Source organism: Halictus rubicundus, chromosome 6 (genome assembly GCF_050948215.1).
Source record: "Halictus rubicundus isolate RS-2024b chromosome 6, iyHalRubi1_principal, whole genome shotgun sequence".
NCBI classification, from domain to species: Eukaryota; Metazoa; Arthropoda; class Insecta; order Hymenoptera; family Halictidae; genus Halictus; species Halictus rubicundus.
The window spans coordinates 9,322,122-9,347,937 of NC_135154.1; the positions used below are offsets into that span (position 1 = coordinate 9,322,122).

The following is a 25,816-nucleotide window of genomic DNA, read 5'->3' on the forward strand; positions in this document are numbered from 1 at the left end:
ACTTTTGAATACCATTCGCATGTGTTATACTTTAATTATAAATTACCACGTATGGTTAATTATCATTTTTATTACGTATGAAGATGTATGCATAACACTGAGGTAGGTCATAATTTTATTTATGACTTCAAAATTATAACTTAATTTTTTGGATCTAGAACCGTTTACATATTAAATATGGTATGGTATTAATAAATTCTGTCTTCTTAACAGCAACATGAATATAACTTTAAATCCACGTTTCTGTAGGCAAATTTATGATTCTGTGCAAAATTGAGAATAATTTATAACGGAAAAAAAGCATTACGTCAATGCATACGAAATGTAGTTTTTTTGCCGATTAAGTTTTAGATTAGGTGACCGACGGATTATCTAGTACCACATTAAGAATAAAATTATACGATTATTCAAAATGGTAAAAAGTGTATATGAAAAAATTTGATTGATTGTCTGACATAATTAATGTTTATGGAAACCTCTTGGCATGAGAAGTGGTAATAGAAAATTTTTATTCGCCAGAATTAATTAAATTTTAAATCTTGACCGTGAGATTTTATGTATCGAATGTAAAATCCCCACACAAATGGTAAAATACAATTTTATCTTCAAATTAATGGAAATTTCTTTCAATTTTTTAAAATTTATCCGTGAAAGTGTAAATTTGCATTGAACAAGTGAAATGAATTTACAACAAATTTACCGGCAATATGCAGGAATACGGTATTTTGAATGGAACAACTTGCTATTTTTTTGTTCATACAATTACCACATTCATTAGCTAATTGTATGATTAATGAACATACAGCGGGAATTACAATATTGTTTTTGTCTAATGAAATTAATTAGTTGTATTTTTCTAATGTAGTACATTTTGGTACAAATAGTTAACTCTTTTTTTTTATTATATCACGCCAGTGCCACTCAAATTTCACCAAAATTAAATATTTTGAAAACGTGTACAGCATCGATTAAAATCGTTGCCATTAGTTTATGGACAAAAAGTAAAGTTAAAGTTAGATACTCAAAGTTTTGTGGTATAACCCAATTACTGTGCCTACATAAATTATCCTTATTTTTGAAGCGTAATAAAAATTGAAAAAAGAGAGATATATATCAACTGATTTTAATGAAAAAAATGTAATATCTCTTTTTTAATATTCATTATGCCTTAAAAATGCGTATAATTAATATAGGCACAGTAATTGCGTCCCTTACCCCATGCCTACATTTCCTTAGCGCCAAAAAGTGTAATCCTATATTTTTCACAAACTTGCAAATATACACTCGGTTTTCTGCATCGAATCATTCATCTTTCCGTTGTACTAAGTGCCACGAAACACTATGAATATTGAAATGTATTTCCTTTAAACACTGCCATCAATCATATAAATTTCAACGTAGAATTACAAATCGCGTGGTTATTGAATAAAAGACAGGCATCGCGAAGCACAATTTCGAAATGAAAATCATTTGCGAGAAATCCGCAGTGACATAAAAAGGAAAGAAAAAAATAGAAAAAAGAGGACTAGTATTCTTCGGTGCCATAAAAGTTAGCGACGGCGATGAAAAGACGGAGGACGGTATTAACGGATTAAAATATTATGCGGGAACGTTCCGTTAACTTTTGCGGAGGCAATTAACATACAGCTTTAACCGTAATTTCGTAATAGCCTGTTGCAATTCACGGCATTAATATCTGTCGGCGTCGCGCCATTAGCAGAAGCAACCGTAAACGGTGGGGATAGTTGCACGAACGTTGTATTTTAATTACATCAAACATCTGTTCGACTGAACGTATCTGCCGCGAGAAATATTGTTCCTCTATACGCTAATTATACGAACTGCATCATCTCGGCCCTGTTCCGTGGCGATTGCTCGACCGGCGCCAATATTAAATTATCACAGACATTCTCGACCGCGATAGTCGGCTGCGCCGCAAGACTATGTATGTATTAATTATCGGCGATGTTTCTGTATTTTTCACTCAGCGATCGTTACTTACCTTTATCGCGCGATCGAAAGATTTGCGCAATCCGTAAGACTATTATATATATATTCTCGGAACGTTTTATTAGATCGGCTTCAATATGCAACGAGCGTGCCGATTGTAACAGGGACCCGTTAAATGCTCGTAGCTCCGGACCGACGGCAACCATTTAACAAGTTTCTACCCTGTAACATGAAACTTATTTCACATAAATTCACCCATGCCAGACACGTACGATTTTATTGGGTACGATCAAAAGACGGGGAGCGATAATCCTGTGAATTTGAAATGTTTCAAACGAAATTTATTACAACCAATTAAAGATACATCCACAGGAAATTATTAGCGAACCACTATATTACTATTCATCAGATAGTTTCTTTGTCTGCTTTACTATTCGGTCACTTTCTACCCGATCAAACAGGATCACCTAACCATATTTAATTTAGTTATCGAAGCATAAATTTTCGAGTTTCATTAATGAAACGACGAAATTGACCGAAAATTAATGTGACTCCTTTTTTGAAGCAATGTCTATTTCGATTATATTTTAAAAGAAACCATATTAGTCATGTATTATATAAAATTATGGTTTCCCCTAAAATGCACTCAAATTCACTCAATGATATTCCATTATCTTTGAAATGCGTTTACAACTTCGGTCCCAAACCACCCACAAATATTTGATTAATTTCAAAAGAATATTTCTAGGCTGAGACACGTTTCGATACATTTATAATGCAAACTCGTTTCACGAAATATCGAAGCAAAAGTAACGGAAGTTGCACCGCGTTATCGGCAAACTCCCATCCAGAGAGGTTCTCTGAAACGCAGATTCTCACACGTTTATTTTGGTTTCAGTTGGACGCGAAGAAGAGTCCCCTCGCGCTGCTCGCTCAAACTTGCAGCCAAATAGGAGCCGACACGCCGTCCAATAAATCTCTGCTGGGCTCGTTGGACAAACCGTCGAATAACAAATCGTCGAAGTCGGATCAATCGCGTGAAAAATCGTCGCCGGCTGTCGCGCCGACGTCGACGGAACCGAGCAGGACCAATTTCAAGCCGTACGAGTCGTGTTTGGGTCGTGAGAAAGCAGCCAGCCCGGATGAGCAGAGGTCGGCGTCTAGTCACTCGACGTCTGGACGATCGAGAACACCTGGCGGCGGTAATAAACGATGTTCGAGTAATCAGAGCGCCTCTTCGGTGCGCGCGGTGACGCCGCAAGGTCGGAAAACTGCGACGCCGAACGGCGAGGTCGCCCGGGAGTCGCCAGCTTCGAGGACGTCGGCGGCGGCGAATCTGTCGCAGCTCGAGTCCAGTAGTTCGTCTCAGCCGGTGGTCGTGAGCAGTCCGTCGTTGCAGGTGAAACCGTCGTACAGTCCCGCGGGTGTTCTAGCGATGACCGATCCGTCCATCAAGGACCTTCCTCTGGGCACTTTCAAGCCGGGCGTCAGTTTAGCCACGACGTCCGCGTATCTGGGTTACAGCCCTCAGTTGCCTATAGACGTGATGGCCAGCTCGTTAATGTCCCAACACCACGCAGCCTTGAAGAACGGCCTGGTAGCCGGGAATCCGTATCTGAGCTACGCCAGGTTGAAGAGTGGTTCGGGACCGGACACCCTGATGCCGGTGTGCCGGGACCCGTACTGCACCGGTTGCCAACTGAACTCCCATCTATTCGCCAGCTCGGCGAGCGCGGTTGCTAACGGGAAACTAACGTCCACCACTGGTAGCACGCCGGGCACCTGTCCCGCCGGTTGTGCCCAGTGCGATCACAAACCCAGCACACCCTACGGAGCCCTGGGGGTTGCTGCTTACGCTCATGCACAGTTGGCAGCACTGGCCGCGGCCTCGCAGCTTCCCTACGTTTGCAACTGGATCGCCGGCGACACTGCTTACTGCGGCAAAAGGTTCTCCACGTCGGACGAGCTGCTGCAACATCTGAGAAGTCACACGAGCGTCTCGACGAGCGGCGCCTCGGATCCTTCAGCGGCGACCCTGTCTCTTCTGTCGCCCTCCGTCGGACTACCGCCGACGCATCCTTTGTTCTCCAGAACTTATCCGACGCCACCTTTGAGCCCGCTCGCGACGGCGCGTTATCACCCCTACGGGAAACCCTCGCCGTTGCTGCCGCCGTCTTTGTCGTCCTTGGGTCTACCGCTTCCACCGCCTCATCCTCACACTCCTGCAGGCCTGCCACCATATTTCTCACCGTACTCGCTGTACGGAGCACCGCGTCTCGGTGCCGCATCCGGCATGCCGCAATGAGTCCTCGATCATGAACCTTGCCCATGATTGGACACGTAGGAAACTATCAACCGTTTAACTGTGATCCATGTTATGAGTATGAAGTAACGGAGTGTGTTTGATATATACATATATATATATATATACGGAAGTATGAGAAAACCGGGAGACCCGAAGACAACGGAATTCGGAGAGCGAACAAGTATTATTGCTAAGGTAACCTCATCGTAATCTCATTAGACGAATAAATTGGTTGCTTGATGCTATCCGCGGTAACGTTACGAATACGATTCTGCGAATCTCTGGTGCTTTTCTCTTTTGTTTCTTTTTTGTTTTTTGTAGGGGGATCACCCCGCCGAATTGACTTGTTCAGATAACTATACCGATTAGAATTGAAGGCAAAGACGAGCTGGAGGAGTTGTTATTTTTAACTATTCTCCTTGGTTATCCATCAGGTTGTAGTAAAAAGGACCCAACGTGCAGACCTCGCAGGAGAATTAATTACTTTATTCTCTTACGGCTACCGTAATTACAGGAAACGGTTCCGATGGAAAGGTTACTGTTTTCGACGGTCGATCAAAATGTAAACGAATATCATTCTAAAAACTTGTGGGAGCTGGCAGGAAGCTTTTCTTCGTTGTGGGTAAACGACTTGCTTCTCGTTATAAACGTGTTTCTTTTTCAATGGCTATTCTGGAGTAGCAACGATAACAAAAATGTTTGAATTGATTTTGATCTGTCGAAGTAAAATGACAATGGAGAAAATTGTTTCTCTTGATAATCCTACCGATGAAGTCAATCAGTCCATTCTCGCGCTGATATAGATTCTTTTTTTTTTTTATTTTGTATGTACATTTTGTGCGAAACAGAGTTCTTGGTATGCAGATAGTTACCTAGCACATTGATAGTTATTAGACTGCGGATTTTATGAAAGATTATTAAAAGAAAACCGACAATTTTGTTTGACTCGTGTTTTTGTAATCACTACAATTTTTATTTTGCATGAAGGTCCGCAGTCTAAGTACAATATTGTTACTCTTCAATTTGTCTAGCCGTGTTAACAATATGTAGTTTTCGTTAATAAAATATTCTTCACTCTTTGAATCCTTAATTTATTTTCAATTTACTTTATCGAATAATAGTCGTACCAAAGATGATTCTATTTTACTTTATATGTAAATTCTTTTAATCCAATACAGTCTGGTTCAAAATAGGTTCTTTGTTGTACACATATTTAATTATTGAATTGCTTTTTGGGAAGACAAAAACGGTTTATCACATTCTACTTTCACGCTTTTCGTGCATAAATCCGGCTGTAATAAATAAGGAAAGGAAAGCCCGTCAATTCGAAATTCATAATTAATATAGTGTGTTTCGCAAAGAATTTCTCTTTCAGTGCGAAATTGCCTCGTAATTGTCCTAATGTTACTTACGAAATAGTTTATGCAGATTATTTCAGAGTTAAACGATTAAATTTGTTTACTGTGATCACGTAAAGCCAATGAAACGGTTGTTTGAATTACATTCCACGTATTCAAACTAAATACCCAGTAAGCAATTTGCCTCTTGATTTGCTATGAATTTGCCACCAACATCTGTCGACAAATTCCGACCCATCTGTTTCCGCATTAGGCTATTTCAGTGCAAAGTTTGCGGTTGCAAATCCATACCAAATCCATGCCAAACCTTGTCCTCGCGAAGAGGGCGGGTCGGTCGCTCTAAGAGCTGACCTAACCTTGCTCTGAGAGTAAATATCGGGTTGTTGTCATTATTTCAAGATTCGCAAATATTTAAATTATTGGAATCTGTCGACAAGCTTTCGTGGGACATTCATAACAAACAAATTCTGCTCCAAGTATGCCTTTTTCTCGCAAAGTAGGATTACAAAAATTGATCAAAATTTGCTCGAAACAAGTTTGGCTAACTGGGTATTGTTGTCGTGTTCTATATGTTTGTTTGTGTAAGTATCATTGACTGGGGGACACTTCTACTCGTTCATTAGAAATTAATGTTCATTCATTCGGCCCATTATAGTTTAGAATTATGTTCTGGAACACATGATCTTAACAATCACACAGTTACTCCTTACAGAAATAATACTCAGAACGTTAAATAATAATTTTAACATGCCGCTACTGGACAGGTCACCCTACGTTCTTGTCAAGGAAAGATTGCCTTTGAATCATCCTTTTTAGCGTGAGAATGCTGCATACAGATGACTACACTGCACAAAACTCTGATGGTGCAAAATTCTGCAAAATAAGAATTCCAGGAAAGATTTGAGAAATCTCTCGTGTTAGGTTTCGCTTCTGAAAAGCTTAGAGAGAATCCAATTTTGTTTATTATGCAGGGGATGTTCGGTGAAAAGATCCGAAAGGACAGGGGCGAGTATTACTGTATCGAGCGTTTCAACTGTGATTTTTCGCGCGGGGATAACGGAGCGTGCCGGTCGAGAAGGGAGGAAATCTGAGAAGAACGTGTGCCTGAAAGAAAAATCCTAATGGCCGCCGCGTAATTATGAACCGTCGACGCGCGTTTAACAGGCTCTTTTGTATAATCGCGGCGTTACGACGCTTCCCCGGTGCTTAATCTTAATATTATGCCGCGTGCTCGCTCTGTTTGCCTCGTGGTTCAAATTTCCCGACGCCCCAGCCCGCCTCTCTCTCCGCTCGTAATTTTCATTCGCGAATCTAAACCGTTTTACGCCCTTCGGTGCTCTCTCTCTCGCGTATCACGCTCGAGATACGCGGCCGGCGATTTTTCCTGTTACGGCGGTTAATGAATTTTCGTTCACCCCGCCCCACCCTCCAGCCCCACTCCGATAATTTTTCGATTAAAAATCATTCCACGCTCGGCGAACGAGCGTTTTCTGCAACAGTCACGCGTCCCGGTCGGCTCGCTGCGGCCGACGTGTTACTTAATTTCGGAGAGATTAAACGTGTGCCACGGGTAACGTTGAAAAACCAATGTTCAACTGTGATTTCCGAGTGAGAAAGGTAACGTGCGTGAGTGAGACATGTTGTGCTTCCGCTACACACAGAGAGAGAGAGAGAGAGAGAGAGAGAGAGAGAAAGAGTTATTGTACGTGTATATAAAATATGTATGTGTATGCGTGACTCTAGAATTTATCGATACACGCGCAATCACGGAGTCGTGGCTCGAGCCTCGTGCACTGTTCGCGCTCGTCTGACCCAGAAGCACACTTTTCTTTTCAACCAATCGAAAAGGCTCCTCGCCGTGGAAATATATCAATTAATTTCACGGGAACCTTTTACTTACCAATTACGTATAAAGTATTAGAACGTCTCGCGATTTTCTAGAACAGTGCACAAGGGCGAAAGGACGTTAGCAGCTTTCAACGTTGCTGTATTCGGACGACCTTCGCGCAATGGAAGTAATTTGTTTGTTTTTGTTTTTTCTTTTTTTGTTTCGTTTCTGGTGGAAATGACGGACGAGAAAATGCGCACAGTGATCACAGTGAAATCTCGATGTATGTCAACGACACGGATCTTGCCAGCGACATATATCGCCAAGGAGACATGCTCCTCGCCGTCCGTGACTCCTTACGGGGTATACCCCGCGGTAGTGGGGATAGTTCCGCGACGTTAATCGTCCCGGCCCTGGCGACATATATCAGGAAATCACTGTGTTTTGGAAATGGTGCGAACGTCACTATTATTCGAACATTTTCGCCGCCATGCGCGTTTTCCTCGCAACTTGTTATCCACGATCAGAGGATAGATTACACGATCCAATTGTAGGTTTAATGAGGAGAAAATTAGGTTCGTCAGCGGTTATTGGTCTCTTTTCACACTTGGTGCCTTTTTTCAGTCATATGCTCATGACTATAACGGACGTGTGATACCGATTCTTTTACTCAAAGCCGGCAACATGTACGCTCGGTGGCTAACAAGATGGCGGCGAGGGCGTTCAAGAATTAGTCGAAGCTTCTTTTAAGATCGTCGAGATTTGTATTAAAAATTGATAAAAATTGACGAGCAGACTTGAACACCGTATGTTTTCTTCTGGATGATGTAAAGTTCCGTCGACGGTGCAATTCGCAGACATACTCTCTCCGTAATTGCGAGCCATTCGAATTAACGTAATGCAATCAGTCTATGTGTAGTATTTATGAACTAACTATCTATCGCTAACCTTCATTGTAATTACTGTACATTTGTTCATAGATATGTAGGATGTAAGTCTAAAGAAAAAGGGGAAAAAAATGATTTTTCGACGCGACGCAGCGGTGAGCTCAGTGATAATCAGAGCTGGGTAAAATTTAGAGAAATCTTTCGGACGCTGTTCGCCATCGTAGCGCGCTTTCACGGTTCAGGTGAAATGATATTTTCAATAGAGAACGCGATCACGGCAAATCAAATATTTTTTGGCGACCGGAGTGAATTTAGAAAAAAAATTGTATTGCACCTCGAGTGACCGTAACCATTTGGCAGAGTAGATTTATTGATAAATTTATTTTACTAAGCGGAAAATGTCGCGAGACTGTTTCCAAAGTTCCCCGAATGAAATTCTATTTTTAAATACTATTTTATAAAATTTATTACGACATAAGATGTTTCATTTCGAATGTTACACGCAGGATGAAATAGACTGTTTACCGCTTGAAATAACTTTTACCCAGCGCTGGTGGTAATAGACGCGTGTATGGAAGATTAAACAGATTTCTGATTAGGTGGCGACTATATCGTATCTATATTTTTGCGTAACCAAAGTTTTAGTAATCGATCGATAATTTCGTAGCGTTACGGGTTCCTCTATAACAACGTTATGTAGCGGGATTGAAAAGAAGAGAAAAAAAGTATTGCGAGATATTTAGTTGTAAATAGATTTATTTTATCGTATACGGGATGTATATGTATATACAGACATGTAACATACATACATATACATATATATATTTATTTATGTATATATATATGTATGTGTGTGTGTAATTACTATTATTATGATCAAAGACATTCTGAATGTCGGGACAATCTTTTGACTTGTAAAAGCAAAACCTCTGGTTATTTGTTAGACGTATAGCAATTAGTTTCTACTTCGGTCTGAATTTTGTATTTTTTATTATATTATTATTTCGTCTTGGAACGCACAATGAGATCTGTGTTGACTTGTTGATTCTATTATTATTGTTCTGCATTACGTAGTGCTCTTTGATACCCTATTAAAGTGAAATATATGAGAACATATTTCGTATCAGAACATATTTTTGTACCCTTCACTCACCCGAGCGTGCGACGAGATTCTCGCTCATCTTTTAAATAACAATCCCGGAAGAAATGATTAGATTCCGGATGATTTATTGACTCGCGATTGAAATTGCTATTGGCATTGCAGAAGTTGATAAAACCAAGGGTTAGTCCTACTTAAATAGTATTTTAAATAGTATTGAGAATTTTGAATAGTATTTAAAACAAAAGAAAAATGAAAAAGTAAAAATCCTATTATGCGAACGTACGTACACTAGATAAATTAGAATGTTGAGTTGCATACACCATTTAAGCAAAGTCTAATTACTTGAATTGTGGCATTGCTAAAGTAGTTTTCATACGCCATTTTAACTTTTAACAAGCACAACGTGATAAGTGTGCTGACAAATGGTGTTTCAATTATCTACTTTTTCACTCAAAGGTAAGTTTTTTCTCTTATGTAAATTTTTGTCCCATTTAAATATTTAAAACAAACCATATTATTGTTTTATTATTATGGAACGAGAAAATATAGTTTTTCGTTTTAACAAATTCATTTCTGAACCGAACTGTAGTCGTAGTAGAAAGAATATACTATTCAACGTTTGTTTATTATGGTACATCTGCAATTGTAGCTGCAGTAATAATAACTGCTACATGTAACAACTATAACAGTAATTGTAGTCTTCAAACTTTATCCAAATAATTCTTTGCACGTTTTCAAGTTAATATTTAATATCTCATAAAAGAGATGCATTGGACTCAATGAGATAATTTAAAAGGTAAAGTAACCAGCGAAACTTGTTAAATAAATTTCTTCGTTTTTACCCAATTTTGCATTATAAAAATTACAGAACAGAATTTTCTTAGATTTCTCTCAATGTTTAAAACAATAAGTGCTAGAATGAAGAAATTCATTTAATAATTTTCGAGGGAAGCATCTACGTAATTTCAATGACCATACAATAAATTATAAATTATTATTTTTTGTAGAATAAAAAACGTGAGACCGATAGTTTGACCGATTGTGATACGGTTTGTGTTACGGAAGAAGTTTGTTTATTTCTGCCGTTTTTTCGAATGGTAAACCGTGTCTGTCAGAAGCTGTCAGCTTTATTTATACGTAACAGAGGAAGTATACTTGTTGAAAGCAGGACGCGTAGCGCGCCTCGACGTTTCCGACTAGACGTTTAATGGGTTTTTGGGACACAACAGGATGTTCCCGGAGTGAATGGTAAGAATCGTGGCGGGCAATTTTACAGTCGGCTAAAGGAGCACTTCCTCGCAAGGATACGGCTTGACAAAGAAAGAGAGAGAGAGAGAGAGAGAGAGAGAGAGAGAGAGAGAGAGAGAAAAAAGAAGGAGAAACGGAAACCGATGCAGGAGTGTTCGAGAGCGGCATCGTGTGTTCCATCGGGTCGGAGCCTCCGACTCGGAGGGTGATCTTGCTTGCTCTTTGAGTGATTTATGGACAGACTGCTGTGACTCCGTCTACTTCACCTATTCACCTCGTTAGAAAGGATAATGTATTCATGAGTGGCCAGGCTCGTTCCCAAGCGTTACCGTGAATTTCTAACCTCGAACGTCCGAGGTAACCGTGTGGAAACAATCCTTAAATCGACTTTGATCCGAACACCCGGTGTGTAGTTTTATTTCGCATTACGTATCGTATTATCTTGTGCAACGTCGAAACCTCCCGACCGAACTACATTCGTACGTCTAACAGGTGCAACTTAAGACGGAAACCTTTCCAAGAATTTCTTTTCGCCTCGCTTCTTTCTCAAACGAGAAAATTGCAATATGTATTCCTGGCAGCGGTAAGCTTTTATGTACAAACGATTTTTTACAACTTTCTGCACAACAGTCTGGTAAACGTGGCAAATCTTTCGCGAACATCTGCGCTGCCAGAAATATCTCCGGGTTGTATTCCGGGGAAAAGAAAAAAAAAGACGAACTCTTTGACGTGGTCAACTTTTCATATTTTTATTTAGGGGAACGGCGATTAAACTTCCGAATATCACTTTCGAGAAAAGTTCCGACAAATCCCCTACGATTTTGATTGTAAAGGAAAAATTTATTTTCTCATTCGGTTATCATAGGAATGAATGAAATTTTGACTGCATTTAAGCAATCGAAACCGTTCCACTTTACCTCGGTCTCAAGGTTCCACCATTACAGAAATGTAAACTTGCGTAACCGTAGACCAGTTATCAGTTAATCGCGGTATATTTTAAAACCGGACTTGCTATTAATAGTTTACTTTAATTACGTTCGACCGTGAGTCCGTGGAAATTTACTTGCGCGCGCGCGCGCGCGGCTTGTGATTCATTCCCTTCTGGTGGCCGAAGATTAATATAGGAAACGTGGCCGTGCAATTTGTTACGCGTTACAAGTGGTCGGGCGGCGTTTCTTTTCCGTCGTCCGACTGGTAAGCATTGCTTCCTGTCCGTCAATATCCGTCGATTACTCGCGTGCACGTGTAGAGGGACGGCATGTAAGATCTCATTCTCGAACGCGAGAAGAAAGTCGGCGGCAAAGACAGGGCCTAGTGGCTTGTCAAGAGCTTCCTTCCGGCGCGGAGCGGCGACAACCCATGGACGCCAGCGAAACAGACTAGCACTCGACGAAGGGTGCTTCAAACGAATTAGTTGGCGCCAGAAAATTCAATGGTTTCTATCTTCTGACTCAGGAACCGGTTTCACTTTGCTGCTCACATTTCCCCGGCTGCCCCCAAGACGACTCGTCCGGCAACAGAACGGTCTTCGAGAGATCCTCCCTGTCTTTCGACACACTCCGAAGGACATTATCACAAAGTGCCGGAAAGGTAAGAACTGTATTCCAAATGAAACGAAACAAGTGAATGTCGTATCAACAAAATTTTTGGAGGACGCAACTTTTAAAAGGGTAAAGAATTCTAACGGAGGAGAACGATGAATTGGTTAAAAATATGCTGGATGCGTTTCTTTGAGAGATGAATCATATAAAATTTTCTATATCAATGGGTGAGAATACAAAGTTTAAGATCCTGGATTTATTACCACGTCGGGATAGACCAAGAAAGTTCATTTAAACACACTTTATAAAAACATAAGACGAATTACAACAGCGAAATACAAGGACATGATAGACTTACTACGATACATACCACCGGAGCACCATGACTTGTTGAAATTCCTCCCGCATACACAGAATGTAGACGAGCAGTAAATTGTTATGTAATTTATGTAGTTAGAAAATGTCCTGAATTGCATAAATTGTGTTTTTGAAGTGTTGTAAAGATATATGAAGTAAATCGAGTATCGGTTTTTTCAATTTGAAGCATTTCAAATTATGTCGAATGGACTCGGACTCTTTCAAATTTTATAACGAATCTGGTTGTTAACTTTGAAAGTGGCTTAACTCCTTTTGGTAAGAAAACACATATTGTTCACTTAATAATTGCTATTCTTTTAATATGAACTGTAAATTTAACTCTTTTAGGTACACTTAAGCGGTATGACACATTGGTATTCTACACGTATATTTTTAATTTTATTGAAACACAAACCCTCAAATATCTCAATTTAAGTATAAGTGGACCTGGACCACTTTGAAAATAAACGGCTCAAATTTTCTGCGTTAATTGGACCACACAGAAGCAAAAAATCTCAATTTTTATTTAACTTTGAAGAATTTGAAAGCAATATATTCTTAAATTCCTAAATTCTTTCAACTATTCACTTTTCTCATAAATCCAACCCGCAGTCCAATACTTCATTCACATTCACATCAAACACATTATATGGGCCTATATTGAGAACTTGAAAAATACTTTTTGTAGATCTGTATGAATTATTCTGAATAGCACACGATAATTTGGACTTTTCATTTAATTCATGGGTACTTCCTTAATAAACGTTCCAAAAGACGTTATTCTCCCTGGAAATGTTTATTTTACAGATTCTAAGATATTTTTTAGATCACTTGTTATAGAAGCTTCTTTTTTCCACAAAAATTCCACGGGAACATTTTGTTAAACGAAACGGAATATTATTTTTTTTTTTGTTTCTTTCGAGCCCTGCAGAAAATTCGGTTCGTGACTCCCTGTCGGTGTAGTGGCGAATAAAAATCGGTCGAACTTTATCACTGTTGCGACTTCTCATCCGGCTAATGCGCAGCGAAGGGTTGGAATTTGCGAAGTTTGTAAAGTAGCATATTAGCATGTTAATTGAAATCCAACAGGCGATAACGTTTACAGGTGGGTAGCAGGAGGGTAAAAATAAAAGACAGGAAGAAAGAAAAGGTAGATTTGGTTGGTAGCCTGGTGGACAGGCGTTGTTAAAATTCTCGTTGCCAGACGAATCGGTTAAGGGTCGTGTCTGCAACAGGGATAAAGTCGATTTACTTTTACAGCCTCGGGGCAGCCGGAGCAGAAGCGTGGGCGCGAACGGTGTATTCGGAGGAGGAGTGTTCCGCTGAATTATATCTTTGACTCGTCGGGAGTCGTCGGGCGTGATTAAACGTCAGCCAAATTGGATCGCAGCTTGCAAATTGTCTTTCCCCCAATTGATATCATTTAAATTATGTTCCCCGATCTCGCCCCCTTGATCGTTAACGGATTTCTTCCTCGTCGTTTGCGCGATAAATCTTCGTTTGTCTCGTTACGCGGCGATAAATACGAATAAAGAAATGCTTCAAAGTAGCCGCGTGCATTTAACGCGTTAACTAATGCCACGTCAGAAACATGTGGGCAGATAAGGCTATGCTCTCGAGATATAGTCTTTCGAAAGGGACGTCGAACGGAACCTAACACAGACCTAACTCAGACCTTGGGAAAAAAGGAAGCGTGTAGGAGAATCCGTTTTACTTTAAAGGACACAATTTGGGAAACTCATGAGTAGACTATACAGGGTGTCCCAAAAATATTGGACTTCCTGGAAACGATTCCTGAGATTGTTTGAAGTAACTTTTTCCTTTGTGAAAATCTTCTCCGCGGCTTTGTTGAGGAGTTATTAACGAAAAACGCGGACCAATCAGAGCGCGGGTATAACAGGCAGGTCCCGCCTCGAGGGCGGCCCCCGCTGAGCGTGGCGTTGGCATTGGCTGAGTCAGAATCCGTCCGCTGTGTCCGCGCTCTGATTGGTAATGTGTTTTTCGCTGATAAGTCCTTAACAAAGCCGCGGAGAAGATTTTCGCAAAGGAAAAAATTATTTTAAATTGCGTCAGGAATCACCCCTTCCAAGGAAATACATTTTTGGGACACTCTGTAGATTTTTATGCGAAATAAAAAAGACCTCCATTGCAAGAATTAAATAGAAATTGATTTCTCTCTTCAGTAGTTTCGGTGAGTTGAAAATAATGCAACAGTATTTTTCAATTCCTTGAATATTTTCACCACAAATTTATTCATTTTTGTTATACATACATAAAATCCGCAGTCTACTTACCTATAACTACTCCATAATTTCGATTTTATTTTATTCGATTTTCAGAAACTCCAAATCCATACTGCTCCATACATACGAGTGCGACATCCCATTTTGTAATTGTCCACCTCTCATCATTACCTGCAATCAACTAAGTGCGCAGGATCGAGAGAGTACTTGCACTTTTCTGCTACAACACCTTTGTCCCGTGACACTCCTGTGTCGTTTTGTCATAAATTTACATCGCATTAGTTTTAAGTACATATATTTTATCGAGAAAACAATTTGTTTAAACGTCCAGTCACTAATTTACAAGATTGCAAATTTAATGGTAATGTTCCTTCAGCGAAGATTAACCCAAATGAAAGATGACAGTGCAGCTTCTACACCAGCTGTAAAGCCTACACATAGCTGTCTCCATATTTTTTTTAGAATTCGTATGTTAATAAATGCGTATTCAGGCATTATGTATATATGTAGGTGTATACATATAATCATGACTTATACGGTCATAAACGCGGAATCCGTCGCAATTTCACCATAACAGGGATCTTTTTAACTGTCTTATCACAGTACTTAAGGATCCATAACCGTATCTCTTATACGCCAACCTAATAGTTTGTTTACGTAAGAAATTATCTTCATACGTGGAGTATCATCTTCTGATGAAGCTACAACAAAAGAAATCCTCCAACACAAATCCCACGACTAATATTATAAAAGGGATACATAACATTAACTGATTTTAACGAAAATATTTTATATCACTTTTTTACTATTCATTATGCTTTAAAAGTAAGTATAGTTAATATAGGGCACAATAATGGGTGCCCCCTATTGGGTCCCTTACTCTACTGCAAATTAGAATGTTTAGAAATTTTTAAAAATATTTTTCACAGTTTACAGTGATTTCTTGAAAATCAGAGAAGTGTACTATTTGCAGCCATTGTACTTGAAATTCTGAATTAGGCTGCACACTATAATGTATTCTTCGTTCTGAGAAGGCACGCCGTGATATAATTGCTAATTGCTCGAGACAAATTATCTGCCGTTTACGTTGATAAGCCGTGCTAGGTGGGTGTTATTCATTAGAATTGGCAACTAGAGCAGAATTAGGTTGATCCGTGAGATACCCGGAAAGTGGGAAAGGAATGAAGTAATCCCGGTCCCGTGTCATGTGGGAAAGAGGGGAAACGGAAGGGTGAGATGGCAACCGGTTCAACTACGGCGTGTAAACGAATTAGGTGGCACAACACTGTCAGGCTGATTGGTCGCGCGCGATTAAGAAGCAATTACACGCGCGAAACGAGATTACCAGGCCAGAGGATTTCGTCATTTTGTAACCCTGATTTCCTCGAAAATTGACCTACAAATCGATTCGTGTTTCACTAACGAAATACATTGTCTTCGGTACATACAGGGTGTCACGTAGCTGTTCGCCCGACCGTGGTATAGGATGATCCTGTATGGAAAAAAATGAGTGAAAAATAAAAATTTGTTCGTGCGACACACGATCCAATCGACCCCAAATTTTTTCCAGATCATTTTCCCAACAAGTGTCACAATTCTGAGAGGAAGGGTGAAACTAAACAAAATTTTTCAAAATAATTCACTCGCTGTTGCATAAAATTCACTTGCAATACTGTTCAGTTAGTAGTACAATTTTATTTATTTGAAACAAAAGCCACGTGTGAGAAAATCTTTCTATGAAAAGTCGTTGTCAGAAAATGTAAGACAGTAAGTGGTATACACGGGATCTACTTTATCGACATGTACCTATGAGTATGTAATGTGTAGCTGTAGGCGTGTGGTGCGGTTGTAGTGTTTCTTTGCTAATTATATGTATATTAATATAGTTAACACGTTGCTTTTGTTATTCCAAATCTTCTGTCAGATGTTCCAGCACATAGTAACTTTACAAATAAATATAGAAGCGTTTTAAAAAAGTTGTGGAAGCAAGTTTCCATTTGAGAACGCGTTCCCATGTAAAATAGAGATCGGCAGTCTAGCACGCTGGTTTTGTTTTTTCTCCTGAGACAAATTTCTTGCGGACAGCGGTGGCAAATAATTATTGTTCGCATTGCGCAACGGCCGTTGGCCAGTATTTCCCTTTTTCCAGCTGTGAAAGTGTATTATGTATTCCGTGGCAGGTATAATGAACAATTTCAGCAACGCGCGGGCACACAGCTGCTTCAAAACTCTTACCTGTCGGCTGCCAATCAACTTGCTGGTTGACTCGGTGACAAGAAAGCCGGTTGCTGAAAAAGAAGATTAATCGGTGCCCCACAAAGGATCGCCGTTCAACACAATGGGCTCTTTGTGCCGCCGACGTTATTACAACAGTCATCTACAGAATGTTGGGCGTTCACGCAACGCCGTCTTAAGAAGCGTGCGTGATTAATTAGCTATTTCGATGATCGGACGCGTCCTGTAGCTTCCATCGGTGGCACAAGTGCTTATTTCTTTCCGCACGACGTTCCTGTAATCATGTATCGCATAAATACGAACCGGTCACGCGATTCGCACATACTCCACCGTACGAAAATCATTAAAAAAAAATAAACAAAAAATAGGATGTTACGAAAAATGTGAAAATTGATCGTCTTTGACATCAACGACGAGACGATTACTAATTGAAGGGACGCTTCGGATCAATGATGTCACGTTAACAAATTACTCAAGAGATCAAAATCTGGTGACACTATATTTGTCAATTTCGCACTTTCCTTTAGAAAGTAAGTTATATGTCCTCGTAATAATACCAAAAAAGTTTTATTAGTATTTTATTGATTAGTATTTTACTGACCTAGAATATGTCCCTTCTATGTATGTTTTTTCATGCTATACATAAATTCATTAAATACAAAGAAATTAAATAATGTAAAAAATATTTTGAATAATGATACAGCAATTTTTTTTTAGTAGCGCCTTACAGTCGCCATTCGAGTGTTAAGGGTTACTACATTTCTGAATAAAAAATATAAATATAAATAATTCACACCTTATTTTCACGACGCATCGAAATATAAATACAATACTTTTATATAGCACCAGGGAAACAGGTATTAATATTCTTTTGACCCTCGTATGTTAATAACCGTGTACCCCGCCACGTACTTTTTTTATATTCTTGTTGCTATTTTGGTAATCTTATTGACAAATAATAAACTGCTCCAGAATCCTCCTTCTCGAGTAATTATAAACTGATGCAGATTTAGAGAGCATTTAATTATGTCCTCGAGCTTATCGAACGTTCTAAAAAATATTTTGATATTTTCCTGAAGGAAGCAAAACTGGCCATTGCCCCGCAGAAATTAGGGTAAGAGATTTTCCTGGCGTTCGTGAAAAATTGGGAGGGATCTTCGGGGTAGCAGATCGAGGGGTGAAATCTTTTTGGGGGCAACGCGCACGGTCATGCGAATCTCACGTACATGTGGACACACGTGTAGGATCGTTGCCGCGGAACGTACGGGCAGGGGCACGGCAAAAGGAAGACAAACGACGCGTCAACGGAGCTCAAGTAGAAGAGATTAGTCTCGAGATGATGAACGGCCGACGAAAAACCGCGGAATGTGTCATAGTGTACATTACGGGAGGGACAGAAGGAAGATTGGCGCGACGAGGGGAAAAGAGAAGCCGCGTGTAATGGGAGGAACACCCCAACGAAGGATAACTCGACGGAAAGGAACAGGCAGCGATGTCAGGTAGGTTTCTCGCAATTAGTCAAGTTTTCCCGTGCTCGGGCGACCGTGTCCGGCACCGTACCGGTTTATTTATGGCCTCCGGGATACGTGTAAACACGAAAGTAGATGCAGAAGGGGCGGCCCTGCTCGTTTCTACGTGTCCGGTGTGCTCACCTCTACTCCATTCCGCTCGGCTCGTCTCGACTTCACTCGACCCGACTTGTATACTCCTCACTGTGCTACACTTAATCGCCTACTTCCTTTCTACAATTTTCTTTTGATGTTTTTCCCGTCGTCGTCCCCCCACCCCTCGCGATCCCCGACGCTGCCCGAAATTTTCTTTCGTCCCATTAACCACCAGACGCTCCGTTTACTTCGCGTTTTAAATTAGCGAGACAGTCGCATTAGCACATATTCGACCGCCTGACTAAAATTAGCCAATCGCCAACGGACCATTACCAATCGACTACGGATTTTACGCGTTCTTCACAAAATTTTGTACAATTTGAGAACGTCCACACGTCCTCAATTTATCAAAATTGTTGAAGGCGGAAAGAAATTTCTACTTTGCACAAAGATCCGCGGCCTACTAGTTTCACCACCTAAATCAAAATTGACAAATTATTGGGACTGTAGCCCTGGCGCGCTTAGGCGGCCATTTGTTTGCGATCAAGCCAACACTCAACGGGAATCCATTTTATTTCTAAATTCGGTCGGTCAATGTTTACTCAATTAAGTCGAGCGAGAGCGCAGCAGCTGAAGAGAACACAGACGGTCGTTGACGTTACCGCTGTCTACAACTATAGTTAACGCGAATGTTGTTCGGAAAAAAAAAATAGTGGGGCGGCTGAAACGGCTCTAATTCTCTAAACGGCTCTGATTCTCCTCGGGAATCCCATCGGTGTAAAATGTTAGGGCCGCTGAAACGGAGAACAAAGAAATTAAAAACTAGTTAGTTACCCGTAGCGTAGTTTTTCGAGTGATCACGCAATATCGCCGCATGCTGTCAGATATCCCCCATCCAGCATGACCCGGACCAATTCTTCCCCGAAACTTTTTCATGGTCGTCATGGGCATTTCTGTTGTGTGTACAACAGAATTTATTTCGCGCTAGGAGTACCGCTCACAATGGTCCCGGGGCCCGTTCGACCCGAACGGAAATATTCGCCGTGATAATCGATTACCGCGAGTGAAAGAAGAGAATTCATCGGCGGCCAGTAGGGCGCATTCGTGACGCTCCGACTAAGGGGCGCCGACAGCGTTCAGCCTAACGTATAAACATCTTTGGTATAGCGTTCACCGCTCAATTCAGCCGGCCCTAAAACAAACAGCATCGCGTCAACGTTCTCAACGTCAAATTCGGTTGTTTGCGATCTTTCAGATCTTTTAAATACGTTTCCTCCGTCTATGACCTTGAATGACCTCGAGTAATCCAAGTCGCTGAACTCCTAATGACAGAGACTGTCATCGCAGGTGTTTAAAAACGGGTGGTTCCGTTTAAAAAAGTGAAGGTGACCTTGAAATCTCTAACAAAACTAACGTAGAAATACATTTTTTTCATGGAATCGTGTGGGCCCTATTAAACCATTCAACTTTGTCCTGAAGACATTTGGCGTATCTTTAATAACAACGGAGATATTTCAGATAAAAACGTTAGGTGACCTTGTATATTTAATAGATGAATACTTAGAAAGCTTAAGAAAATCGAAAACGTTTTTGTTACTGAAGTTTTTTGAGTTCTGGCATTTTAGGTTAAGTGGTGAGTTCACAGTTGAAGAGACACTTAGCGACACCTGTACGCGAACGATGAAGCTCGAACACCTTTCTCTCACAGAGAACAATTGATACCTACTCTTACAATTATTTTTCCGGATTTCTATGCGAAACAATAATTTTCTGTACTATTTTCAAGAAATAAAAGCGGCATACCTTTCTTCTTCTAGATATTTTAATTACTTGAAACTACTGTATCAATACTCTCAAATTCTTTTAATTAAAATTAAAAGAATTTAATTATTTTTGTTTGACTTTTAATTTAATGGTAAATGCATAAAATCTGCAGTCTATTTGTTACATCTTATTTTAGACTTTATAACAACAATAATAGTAGTAACGAGAGACCGTAGCTTAACTTTCAACGTCGAACGTAAAATTTTTGCATTTACGTCAACTCTTTCTACATTTAAATACATGATTATACATTTGTTGCACAATGTAAGTACCCACCCATGCGTACGTACACGTACGCCGGGATTTCTATGCACTGACGTAAGCTAGATTATTGCCTGAAAAATGGCGGCGAATGGACGGATAATTTATTTCAACAGCGTTATAATTCTATAATCTGGGCATAATGGACATCATTAGCGTAATGCTTGTCTTCGAGCCGGATGATCACACTGCCCTGAAATCTGTGATCATTTCCGACAGCCACGGTATGCTTCGACGTTGCATGATTGCACGTTTATGTGATTCCTGTTATTTTCAATCATTATTTTCGCTGGCTCCCCGTGCCTCGTCGCCGTCCCTTCGCCAGCAGATAATTGTTATTATGAACAGGAAAATTATACGTTTGGTCTGTCTTGCTTTATGTTTTGTTTGAAAAGAAAACCTCTGAACACTATAATGGCCCTCGACGGGCGAGGTGATTCACTAAATTCGAAACTTCTTCGGCTCGTTTCTACAACACGTTTCGCATTCGTATTATAGTTTGCTCTACTAACATGTGACTCGTATTAACGATATCGTTCATGAACATAATGGTACTTCAAAGGAATTCCAGGCTTTTTCATACATCACTATTGCAACCACGCTTTAATATACTCACCTGCCCAGTGTGGACTAGTATGAAATTTAGTATGAAAATCCAGTGGAAATTAGTATTTGCTAATCGTTATTTAATTCCCCTAAGTGTTATTTCTCGAGTAGGCGGATCTTTATGCAAAATAGTAATTTTGTAAAATCCAAATATAGTTGTTCAATTATTTTACTTCTTCTACTGCTTTAAATTGCACCTACTCACTTTTGTCATAAACGCATAAAATCCGCAGTCCAGTGATTAGTGTAATGTGTGATACTGGCAATAAGAGGTCAGTAGCGCATGGGAACATAATTGCCAGATGAGGGGTGGGAACACGCATCGAGGGGAAAAAGTTACCCCCTCTCTGCCAGTACCGGGTTAGTCACGTGACATTGTGACACATGTACAACAGAGGCGGAACGCGTCACGTGACCGGGCGGAGGAGTGGGGGAATATTGCGGTAGAAGGGGAAATTAGAGTGGGGGAACGAGTCTTGATCTGGCAACTATGCACGGGGGAAGAACCGACGATGAAACGATATTGAATGAGGAATTATTATTATTATATTATTAAAATCGTATACAACAGCACGTACGCAGAAACATTCGATGGTTTGATAATTGTTTATGCCGTGCTTTTACCAGCAACAACGTTCCCCGCAGCAACGAACTCTTAAAATTGATAAATATTTCACAATGAAGAATGTTTCCGGTCTTCGGCGACCATTGTATCGCTGATGGAAATTTCATTATCGGTCATTGTAAACTGGCGTTCCGGCGAAATAATGGTGTCCCATTGTCCAGTTCGCCCTGCACATACGCGACAACGTAATTTCGGCCCTAGACAGGGGTTTTATTGTTTCTCGGCTACCCCTGCGCCAAATACAATAGTGCCAATCCACTTCTACAATGACATTATAATTAGATAAAGGTACCGTTAAACGAAGATCATTATGAACATCTTTTGTTTAACTCCTAGGGATTATTGCGTCACGTGGAATGAAGTCTCGGTGTAAATTACGAAGATATTAAATCTCTTACATCTGTGTATTTTCTTCGTTATTGAAAGTAACGGTATTAACAAAATACTAGTTGATTGTGTCCTGAAAATATATAATTTCAATAAAAATTATGAGAGCAACAATTCAAGCTCTGCTCAACTCTACTTTGCACGAAATTCAGTAGTATAAGTCAATGACAAGTCAGACTGTCAAAATTTTCCGCAATTTTTCAGTCAGTTTTCTTTTTGTTAAAGAGGTGGCACAAAAATACGTAAAAGTTTCGCAATTCAGTAGCACAACTCAACGACAAGTCGGACGTTCGGGAAAAATTGGGGTTCAATAATTAAATACACAGATACGTCTTTTCATTGTCTTTATTTATTGATTGTCGATTCTTACACAAAACGATTGTGTTAAAATACAATATAAATGTTCATTCGTGACTGTCGCGCGCCTGTATGACGCAAGCAATGTACACCTCTGTTGGTCGGGTTGCCGCACTTTAGGCCGATTTTTCATTGACAATAACTAAAAAGTGAAGCCGAAATCGCAATTTTTTTATTCTCCATTTTCGTGTTATATTGTCTTGGAGAACCACCCCTTAAATTTTCTACCCCTGTATAACACAGTATAATCATATATTCGATTCTAAATAAAAGTCTACATAATAATATACATGTAATACTACAGCTTCCTTTTGTAAATAAATTTGATTAAAAATAAGGATGAAAGAAGCCACTATTGAACAGCAGCTTGTCGTGTACTTTTTTTCTTTTTGCTTTTCGTAATCTGAATAACAACGGCAAGATGGAGGAAGATTTCGTCTATGCGGCACCGTGCGCATAGTGCAGGAGTATCTCGGAGCAAATTCAGGATGTAAGTTAAGCTCGCGATAAAAGCTACTTTAAATAAGGTGGTAGATGTATGGTAATCGCATACCGGGAGTACACCGATATAGGCGGTAGGGATAGTGTCGCGCGGCAGCGTCAAACATATTCTATCAGTCTGATAGCTCTCGGTGGGACACTCGATGGCGGATGAAAGGTAAGGTGGATGCCTTGATATCTAATATCGACTGCACACCTTTATGTTGTTGGTATCGGTTTATGTTGCCCCGGGTAATCTTCACCTCCCCACACCAGGGTTAAACTTTCCACATAAGTGGAGCGCCGACTGGTAAATAAAAGTACGAAAGCCGCCAGCAAGGAAGAGGACGCGGCATCTTGGGAATACTTGCTCGTTGCAATTCGCAGTTTCTCTCGGTCCCTATTATTCGCGATACAAGGCGAAGCTAAATAAACACGGTGTTTATGGTTACATTCGGATATCTATTTTATGAAAATGCGCGGCAACGATCCCTGGGTCGGAAACAACGGGACCGTTATTCGAATGTGTCGAATGAGGGACACCGTGCGAACCGTGTCGAACCTTTAACTTTTACCTGTAAACCACGTGTCTACATATTAATTGAGTTCTCGGAACCGAGAGTGATGCTATCTGCTCAAATGAGAATTACTCCCGAGAGTAATTCTCGAGATTAGCTGTCTCGCGCCTGTGTGTCCTTTTAATAGTTAAATAGTTAAGATCGAAGCAACAGTACAAAATAACGGCTGAAGAATTTCTCTGTGTTCGGTAGAAATAACAGAAATCATTAATGACATTGAATTACCGTGAATTCTCGATATATCTGGTCTTGCCAGAGTTTATGTTTACACTCCTCGGCGTCAGAGCTTCTTGGCCCCTCACGGGGCATACCCCGCGGTAGTGGGGATAATTCCGCGACGTTTACCATCCAGGTCTTGGCGACATGTACATAGAAATCACTGTAACATTTTTCTTAACATGAGCCTATCATTTCTTAACGGGATAAAAATTGGTTAAAAATCAGAAAAAATGTCTAGTCCTGTTTTGAAGCACTATTTGTGAATAATATTAGCCAGAGAAATTCGTTAGTAAATTGATCATAACTAGACTGCGAAGAGGCGAAATAAAAATTTCTTTAATCTTTTAATTATTTTATTAAGCTGAAACCAATACGCCGGTGACTTGAAAATTGTGCTTACCCATTTTTTTCACAAATGCACGAGACCCGCAGTCTAATTGTAACGTTTGTTGATAAGTTGATAAATGTGACTGAACCTGTCGTTTCTTAACGCACTGTATGATTGATTTGCTAAAATGTACATTTCCTCCTAATATTGTATACAAACTGGAATGAACGTGTTCTATTGTTTTGCCCCCGACTGTACCAGCAATGACACTCCGGAGTCGACACATTGCGCTGTCGAAGGAAGTCGCGATTGCGAAAGGAGTATCGCGAAGGTGAGGACGGATGATAAATGGGTAGGCGAGGCGGAGATGGGGGTGGGGGTGAGGTCAAAGAAGCAGGATAATTGTCAGGTGGGGCATATTGGTTATATCGAGAAAATAGGCACCCGGGTCGGGAATAATTCCGTGCGTGCAGTTTAAAGGCTACCTGAGATGACAGGCTAGGAGGAAGCTACGGTAGCTATTTAACATTCCGCCTCATTTCCTGCCGCCTCTACGGCACCGCCCTCACCTCCTCCTATTTCTCCTTCTTGGTTCCGGAGGAAACGTTCGCGCTCGATGCGAAAATTGCCTCGCCAAGAATTATTGACTATAAATTACTCGTCTCGCTACCCTAACTTCTCCGCTCCGCCGTTACTCACGCAAATGACGGCGTAGCCTGCGGGCCCGTTCGGTACACACGGCTGAGCGTTCTCCACTTATTCACTGTTACGGTCCCCGGCGAACAAACGGAAAACTATCTCAAGAAGGTGCCTCTCCCCCCCCCCCCACCCTCGATATTGGGCGCGAATTGCCACGAATTTACATTTTATTGGCCGCGCCTAAGACAGATTGCCGCCTCTCCCCAGTCTTTATCCGTTTCCTCCACCTGTCCGTAGACGCGCCGATTCGATTGGCTGCCGCGCTTTACAATTTCTTTTCGGATTGCGAAGATTCTTCTTCCTCGACGAGACATCCACGACGGGCATCGAGGCCCGCCGATATTGCTGCTTAGCAGGCACTTGGGAACGGTGTCGATCGATTTCGGGCAAGTTAACGAGAGCAACGGTTAACGACGCGAACGCTCCTTTCGCCTGCTCAATATTTCAGCCGTTCCCTGCAACAAATTCTGCAAGCGAAAACCGTTAATCATAATATGAGATTGAGTTAAAAGTTCTTTGAAACAGAGTAATATTAACTTTTTCCGGTCGTATTTTGTCATAATTACTTTTTCTCCAACTGAACAGGCGACCCAGGTTCAATCAATCACCATTTTTACCATTTTTGTTACCATTTTTACTGATTGTGAATTTGGCACGTCTAAACGAATTTTAAGTGAACGGAGACCTCAAATTATAGAAAGAAGAAACGAAATTCGAACGAAAGTTAGCATTGAAATTGTCGTTAAATCATTATTAGCTGCATCACACCCTCCTCTTTCAACTTTTTAAACAAC

General features: G+C 40.5%; 1 protein-coding gene across 2 annotated transcripts in view; it reads left to right on the plus strand.

Moving 5' to 3' along the window:
* The window catches only part of LOC143355216 (zinc finger protein Elbow), a 97,746-nt gene that overhangs the window by 2,765 nt on the left and 69,165 nt on the right, over nt 1–25,816 (plus strand). The window contains exon 2 of one of the 2 annotated variants that reach the window (XR_013082460.1): nt 2,849–6,244. Coding sequence is in view for 1 of the 2 variants with exons in the window: in XM_076789844.1 (XP_076645959.1) it covers nt 2,849–4,255 (1,407 nt within the window). In the remaining variant the exon portion in view is untranslated. Of the gene's footprint in view, nt 1–2,848; nt 9,458–25,816 lie in introns of those variants that run through there. The other variant, XM_076789844.1, reaches the window with a different exon arrangement.